The 8163-nt window shown below is 35.5% G+C and overlaps 1 protein-coding gene across 1 annotated transcript; it reads right to left on the reverse strand.

Moving 5' to 3' along the window:
- Positions 1-1989: 1989 nt before the first annotated feature.
- Positions 1990-7861, reverse strand: LOC113765149 (5'-nucleotidase SurE). Its single transcript, XM_027309229.1, has 9 exons — positions 7541-7861; positions 6755-6849; positions 6102-6166; positions 5638-5681; positions 5000-5077; positions 4499-4652; positions 3730-3906; positions 2666-2728; positions 1990-2547 (listed from the first exon to the last, which is right to left on the reverse strand). The coding sequence occupies exons 1-9, from the start codon at positions 7687-7689 to the stop codon at positions 2440-2442; spliced, it is 933 nt and encodes a 310-aa protein (XP_027165030.1). The 5' UTR covers positions 7690-7861; the 3' UTR covers positions 1990-2439.
- Between the last annotated feature and the right edge of the window lie 302 nt (positions 7862-8163).

Below are 8163 nucleotides of genomic sequence, written 5' to 3' on the forward strand. Positions count from 1 at the left end.
CTTATTTCCCTTCTCCTCCACCTACCATGAGCCACACCACCCTCTTCTCCAAATGGGGTGGCTTCAATCACTCTTCTCTCCATTGAAGAAACTGTGGTTTCGTATCCACTCAGCTCACAGAAAGAGTATTCACTCCTAGCTATAATCTCTCCATTGCTCATTTTCTTAGCAACTCTTCATCTCACATTCTCATTTCTACTGCATTATCTCTTAAGAAATGTTAGACTGCAAATGTGTTTCATGCATTCCTTCCTTGCCTTCAAACCATGCTTTAACATAAACAGCAACTCTCTTCTTTTCAAAATTATAACATGATATTAATAATGGGATAAAGGAGCGGATTTCTTTCAATTTTGCGTGTGATTAGCTGGTCTTATCATCGAATTTAAACTTGATTTTCTAACTGCAGTTTATCTTTCTTTTTTTTGTTTTGAATTGGTATCACAGGTAGGGGGATATACATCTTGTATGAAGATGTAAAGTCGTGCCAATATGAAGACGTGCATGTACTGTGGTCCATACTAGTGGAGTCTCATCCGCCTGCCTTGCCTCCACCAAAATGCAGCGGCGACACATAGCACAAATTTGGAGACTTTAATCTCATGTAAATATTTTAATTAATTAAAGGTTTTCTGTCTTCTTTTTTGGGTATCTTTTTTCTTTTCCCATTTTGATTTCCGGCATCAACAGAGAGAGTTCCTCAGAGAATGTCCCTCTTAAATTATGAATGTAGTATTTATCTTTGAGTTATTCTGAAATCTTCTTCCAAGAATCTGAGAATTGACAGTATAATGATGATTGCATCTGAAAAAAAAAAAAGTGAGGAGGCTTCTCCCTAATATTTTGCATGACGAGAACACTGGTCTGTAAGGTGCAATATCTCCATATTTGTTTTTCTTTGTTTTGGCTCTTTTTTTTTTTCAGCTTTTTGTTCCCACGTCTATTCTTGGCAGTTGAACTAGCAATTTGCTGTACTTTACGAAGTCTTGCAATAATTTAGAGCTACTGATTGGACCGACGACCGACAAGAAATTTTCAATTTTTCACAAAATAATCCATACATATTAATTATGTCACTGCTTTAGCTTTTCAAACGTTGCTTAGGAACATGTTGAAAACCATTTAAAGAAAAGAAAGGTAAATTGATTGAAAACGTTGCTTAGATATTGTAGAAAATGAACTATCACCTTCTTCCTGCTTAACTTTTTCTTTTCAGGAGCAAAGGAGAAAAATTGAAAACTTTTGGCTATTAAAGCAAACTAGTTAAAGGTCGATTTATTATAGATTAAAAAAAATAAAAATCCAGTTTTGGTCACGACTTTCTTTTTTTTCTTTTTTTTTTAAAAAAAAAGGAAAGCAAGGGCAGCAAGGATATTCATTGTTAAGCAACTGCTGAGGAGCGTCTAGAGGGAAGTTAACGACTAAAGTGAAGGCCATAAACATGAAATTAATTGATATTACAGGAGCTGTAGCAATTAGAACAGTCAACGAAGCATCAAAGTATCGCCGACATATAGCTGAATTTAATCATGGCAAAATTTTGGAACCAAATATTAAAAGGAATGGCATGTATTTTTGAACCCCAGTTCTCAAAAATACTCTTGATTTATGAAATATAGACATAAATTACAAGATTCCAATTATCTGACTAGCATTTTGTTACTAGTAGATTTTTAAATAAAGGATGACTACACCATCCATCAAATATATATATATATATAATACATACATATAATGTATGAACTTTTATCTTGAAAGCATGACTAAAAGTCCGGTTGAAAAATACACGTTAAGTCGTGCATTCATAATATGGACACATGTAGATGTGACGGAAGTAAAAATATGAGTACATGTGGAGAAAACTTAAACACATTCTAAATGGGAAAAACAAATTTCGAGCTTTGTCACAAAGTAAATTACTATTCATAACGTATAATTAAGGAAAATTTTATAAGGTATACTCAAGGATTGTTTGAAAAGCATGAATCATACATAAATTTTGTTGAATTATGCATATGAATGTATGTTACACGGGTCTAACATGAGCTCAAGACTTCTATGAATCTGCAAGTAGTTGCAATAATACTCGGATTGGAATCTGTAGATTTTAAAATCGTATGCTTGCTGATCAAATGGGGATTCCATAGAAACAGTTAATTGATCTATCATGATACAAACAGCTCACTCTTGGTGCTCATTGTCGCTGAGTTTTTGTCCACGGGCTAGGTGGTTCTGTAGGCAATAACTGGCGAAATGTTTGTAACTTCTACTGTTTATTTCTCATACAGACCAACCTTCTTGGAATTCTGCCCAGCTTTGGTAAATTGAATTGGTTCAATTTGGAGCCACAAATCCACTAGCTTCATCATGTCCTGGAGTATGTGACAGAAAAAATGGATTCTGGGGGAAAAGGAGGGACTCGCAACATCAACTATAAATCTATAATGCAGAGGAATAGCGCTCAGATACAATGGGCAGCCACTCTTTGAAGTATGAATAGCCATCGATCTCTGGAGGAGACAAGGCACCAAGAGGAGTGACGGTTATCTGGAAGCAAAGGGAGCAGACGCGTATCAACAAAATTTCCTATTTGTGTCATATGAACCAAATAAAACTTAAAATTCACGAAAAGCGAAAAGAAGAACTAAGAACACCAATTACGTACATATCCTCCTTGAAGGGTGCAGTAGTCAGTATCCTCATCATTCTCAATTTGACCTCCTCTGACCTAAAAATTGGAACAGTGAAGTATGGTGTTAAAAGCTCACTACAACAAACAGATAAAGCTGCAACAAATGAGAACAAATTTCAAGCTGACAACTTTTGACAACTAGGTTTTAAATCTTTAAGGTTTCAACAGACTGACTTCATTCTTCACCCCGAACAGAAGAGAGTTTGGATGTATGCTTGGGTGCATACACACAAAATTATTGCAGCTGTGTCTTTCTTTCAGTTCAACAATTGATTCCTAGAAAATTTCATTAACACTGTTTGTAACGGCATTTTTTCACTAGCTCTTCATATATATAATTTGAATTCCATCAATCCAATGCAGAGTTAAAACTGTACTCCATCCTAGAAATTAAGTCCAGTTCAAGAAGATACTATACTCCAACCAAATTCCTTTTCATACTAGAAGCAAAGGAGAAGTCCCTAGTAGAAATCATATCACACAGTTGAGCTCAATATACCCTTGTTTGCAAAATTATTAAAACACCTATATTTTTTTTTCTCCTGAAGATAAAGAGAAGTTTAAACTTTACCACTCCCAATTTGTAATCTGTGTAAGAAAACTAAATAAATAGGTTATCAATATTTGGTCTGCACCCAACATGATTAGCTGTTGTCACTTTTATGTATTTACTCAAGCACATGACTGCTACAAGATGAAGCAATTTCACTTGCGTCTCTGGCACCAACTCTTTAACGTTTTCCACATTTTGTCTCCAGTAGCATCCAATTTATTTGATGACTATCAACAAAACAAGTCAAAGAGGGAAAAAAAAGGACCAACAAAAGAACCAGAAAAAGGAAAGAAAGGTTTGAAACCTAATCCTAAAGAAAGGTCACCTTAGCTATTACCAAACTGATCTAAAGGTCTTAGAAAGTAACCAACAAGCATGTAAACAGATCTATCCACTTGGAGAAAACTACAACCAACACCATAAAAAAAAAAAAAAAGCAAGCTTTGCGAGTTAGAAGAGCAGCAAGAAGAGAAATAGATCATACTTCTCTCCTGAAAAGAAGCTGCTCTTGTTGTCTGCTGGAAAAATCTGCCCCTCCTGCTTCTGCACCTGAAACATCCATTGTCATTGTAGATAACATTTTCCCCCCTTCAGCATCAGATGTTACTTGCCTCCAGCCCATTTTGACAATGCTCTTGCCCTGCCTAGTCAGACGATATCCCTATTAAAGGAACCAAACAACCAATAAGTCATCCTGTACAGAACATGACACAGCTCTTACGTCATTTGTGCAAAATATAAGCTCAAGAGGAGAAATTGGCAAGGGAAGGATGGGCAGTTACTTATACTAGAATGCAAAGTTCATGCCCTCACATATATCATTTCATTCTCTACTTTAATAGATAAATGAAGAATCACTGTTGATTATATTTGTTAACTTATTTGCAAATAAATTATCAATCAATTGTCAATAATTGCATAAATAGAACCGAAAACAGTAAACTTTTATAGGTAAATGAGTGGAGAAGTATGTTCAGCATAAAATACATACATAACACATTTTCTCATTGATAAGTCTAAACCAGAGCAGATAAGCTGCAAGGCCATGTGGCATGATAGGCATAAACAGTGAAATTCCTTGATGAGGTAAGTAGCAGATATGAAATCTATTGACTGCAGCAGAAATGTTCATGATATTTTATTTATTTATTTATTTATTTTGTATATCTAAACCATTTACAGCAATGCAGATCGAAAAAAAAAACACTCTTTGGTCAATATCAACCAAGTTTTGGAGCTGGTATCATGCGTACCTTGTTATTAACAACATCTGTTGGCACATCTATGTTCAGAAAACAATTCTGAGGGTAATTATGATTCTTGATCTCAACTGCTACAGCACTAATAATTGGCAAGCAAGCCTCAGCAGCCAAAGTGAAGTCATTAACATTGCTCTTTCCACCAACCCTGCACTCAAATAAGTGATGATGTGTTGAATCAATTTACTATCCTTCTAAAGAAAACAAAATGACTAAAGTAAATAGAAGTAAAAACTTTCAAATACATCAAGAAGCGGCTGACATATGTTCTGTCTAGATTTGGCAAGCTCTAAGCAATCTAACCTAGAGACTATCGCATAGATTGAAGAATATAAGGGCAATTACAAACCACCATATATTTTCTGAAGTAGAAAATTTTGGGATGTCATATTCACAAGTCATTGCTCCTATTTGTTTCTGAAAATGAGTTCAAGGAAAGTGTCCTATGATGCCTGATCAAAGCAGAAAGGTGAAAAAGTGCATGTGCCTACGTACCAATCATAGGACAAGGAGACGGATGGTACACCATTGAAGAAAGCCTCTCGAGCACCCCCTACTGTGCCTGAGTAAACCCTGCATGTCCAACAAGAAATTTATCAGGTAGAAAACACATTTAAGGACAAAGAGCCCTGGTATTTATTATGGAGAAAAAAATGGCTAGCAAACACATAAATGGCCATTAGAGTATTATCTAAAATGAGAGAATCAGCTATTTTAAGGTGGTGTTTAAAAGTATGAGACCCCAATGTTTGTAGTGTTTTAATTCAATATAACGCAAACACACTGAAAAGCTTATAACATCATATTGTAATCAAAGTTTAACAGGAACAAAAGTTGCCATTACATTTACCATACTTGGTTTCTGTTTCACATATTGGTTTAACTTACTGAAGGGAAGCATTTACTATCATTGGAGCTTAAGTTTGTTTTTGGCCAGGAAAATAAGTCAAGTACTCTAATAAAGTCACCAAAGTATTTTCGAGTAGTCATTTGCCCATAAAATACAGTGCAAAGACAGGTTAGATTGGAGAATGGCAACCAGAAATATCCTGAAAATATAAATCTCATAGTTCCAGTTGACAGGATTCATATTCAACATTATCCAAAAGACAAGAGAAGATTGTTGTACGAACACATGGTAACCGCAGTTGCTACCCATATTTATGCCACTGATAACCTGCAAAAAATGTTGAAGGCTAATGAGACCATACACAAGTATCTGACATAGAAAATCTTAGCAAAACTTCTAAAGCAAAGCTACAAAGACAGAGCATGTCACGGACAACTACACAAGTGCATGTAGCAGCTTGATGGAAGTTTTCAAGCAAGATAACAATTGAGTTAGCTCAAAGCAACTTCTATGTTGGCCAACCTTTATATCAACAGGAATAAATCATTACAGCGTTCAAGCAAGTACAACACTGAAACCATGCAGTTGATGTCCTAAGAATGAATTAGAATGGGAACAATCCATCCGAAAGAAGAATAAAGAAAGAATGGGTAAATCAAGCATCATAAAATTGGATGATAATAGAAGGTACAAGAGCCAGACAAAAAAATATAGACACGAATTTGCAGTGGAAGCTAGTATACTTACAAGATCAGGTATTGAAGGGAAGAGAACTTGAGAGATTCCTAAGGAAGTGCAGTCTGCTGGAGTTCCTGCAAAACAAAGGAATGGTGATGATATATTAGACTGCAAATCATGCCAATAGGTAACACCAAATCAGGGGTATCAGGTGGAAATGGCAGCATCAATTCCACCTATGGCGAAGTAAATTCCAAATTTTGCTTTATATGAATCAAGAAGACAACTGCCAAACTGAAGTCAAAGCAATACCCTCATTGCTAGTTAAGTTTTTTATGTATCCCTAACATCTTATAAACCACAGCATTTCAGTGAAATACATACCCAAGTAACATTCAGAAACTCAAGATAGCGACATCATAAAGTTATAATTCCTCTGCATTTGTCATGAATCAAGAGGAACTTTAGTCTTCATGTAAAAAATAATGATTCAGCTTAAAGAATACGAGAACCTACAGTCCTGTTTAATAGCAATGCTAAACCATGAGATTCTCATTTAAGTCCACTAGACATAAAAAGTTGAGCAACTTAATTAGCATTTTTTACATTATTTCGGGTGATTAACTTAGAAAAATGCGTTAAAAACACATATAATAGTGTCAACTACAACCCGAACAATAGGCATAGTGTAGTTTAGATATTTAATTGGATTTGCAACAAACCAGAAACAGCAAAAGCTGTAGCTCCACTAATTTCCACTTGCTTCGCTGAAACAGGGTTCCGCCAAGTAACGCTATGACTCACAGCTGACTTCTCACTGAAACAGAAGAAAGTAAGTTTAAGACATAGATTATCAGATTTAATTCAAAAGCTCTCTTTATCCTTATGAAAATGTCAACAAGTTGACTACATAATCCACCTCAGATTTCAACCTGATATATTCCTGAATAGTATGTTTGATTGCAGCCGCTTCCCAAAAATTAAGCTCTGCTCAGCAATAGTAAATTTTACCACTAACATTGCTCAAATTAGTCAGATTAGGCTCCCACATTTTAAACAGAGTACCATTCATTTTTTTTTTTAAACTTTCTTCTTTTCCTTCATTAGTTATAGTCTAAGCACTACTGCAACTCCAAATTCGAATAATAAAATAAACGCGTCCAGAACTTAAGCATATTGTCTCCACAAACAGATAAGTCTGACCCTTCTCATATATTTAAGTAACCGTGAAAAATTATGCCGCCTATCAACCAGTCAAAGCAGCTGTTTTTTGCTAGTCTAATCCTAAAACGACTTATTAACAGAACAGTAAGAAGCCTGTTAACTTCCCAAAAGAATTGCAGTACACTAAGTAGAGAAATCTTCACCAATTAATACTGGAATTGGAGATAAACTCACTAAGAAAAAAAGCGTCAAAAACTGAAGTTACGATATTGAGCTCAAATCCATGTAAAAATCAGCTCAAACATTCATGATCATAACTCGAAAAGAAATAGAAAGAAACATACGAATCGGGAGCGCAGACGAGGACGTGGAAGCGATTAGTGGAGACAAGGACGCGAACGAGAGCTCTCAATCCAGGTGCATCAATACCGTCGTCGTTCGTCACCATCACCGTCAGCCGATCGCCGGAAATGTCTCCGCTGCAATTCTCCATTGTCCGTTGAGTTTGGAGGAAACGATTAGCTAAAAATAAGCTGCGCAAATGCAACAATTTAAATAGTGGTCGTTCAACGGGTGGGGCCCGCAACTTATTCGCATCTGATAAACGACGGCGTTTGAACCACGCAGCTGGTATTTTCAGGTGCCGCTTTGGTGGGGGTTGGAATATGCTGCGGGCATAAAGGTCACTGAATGGAAGGGATGTCGTCCCAGTGGCATTGACCATTGTTCCTCATAAAATAGATTCTCAATATAATTTCGGTTCTTAAGTTTCAATTATACAATTAATTTGTCTTGTAAACTTCAATTAATTTAGAAAGATTTATAATATTGATGTTTATTGCCCAAAAAAAGGAAAAAAAATAATAAATAGATGGCTGTTGTACCTTTTCAGATTGAGTGATTCATGTGACAGGCTTTTTTTTTTCTTTCTTTCTTTTTTTTTAAAAAAAAAAAAAAGAAAAAAAAA

The sequence above is a fragment of the Coffea eugenioides genome, chromosome 3, assembly GCF_003713205.1.
Source record: "Coffea eugenioides isolate CCC68of chromosome 3, Ceug_1.0, whole genome shotgun sequence".
Classification (NCBI taxonomy): Eukaryota; Viridiplantae; Streptophyta; class Magnoliopsida; order Gentianales; family Rubiaceae; genus Coffea; species Coffea eugenioides.

Bases quoted from the DNA above. Each gene is read 5' to 3' on its own strand.
- LOC113765149 (XM_027309229.1), bottom strand. From the start codon at position 7,689: ATGGAGAATTGCAGCGGAGACATTTCCGGCGATCGGCTGACGGTGATG. The intron at 4,653-4,999 runs GTACGTAGGCAC...ATTTGAGTGCAG, and splicing joins GTCTCCTTGTCCTATGATTG to GGTTGGTGGAAAGAGCAATG. The intron at 2,548-2,665 runs GTACGTAATTGG...CTTTGCTTCCAG, and splicing joins GCACCCTTCAAGGAGGATAT to ATAACCGTCACTCCTCTTGG.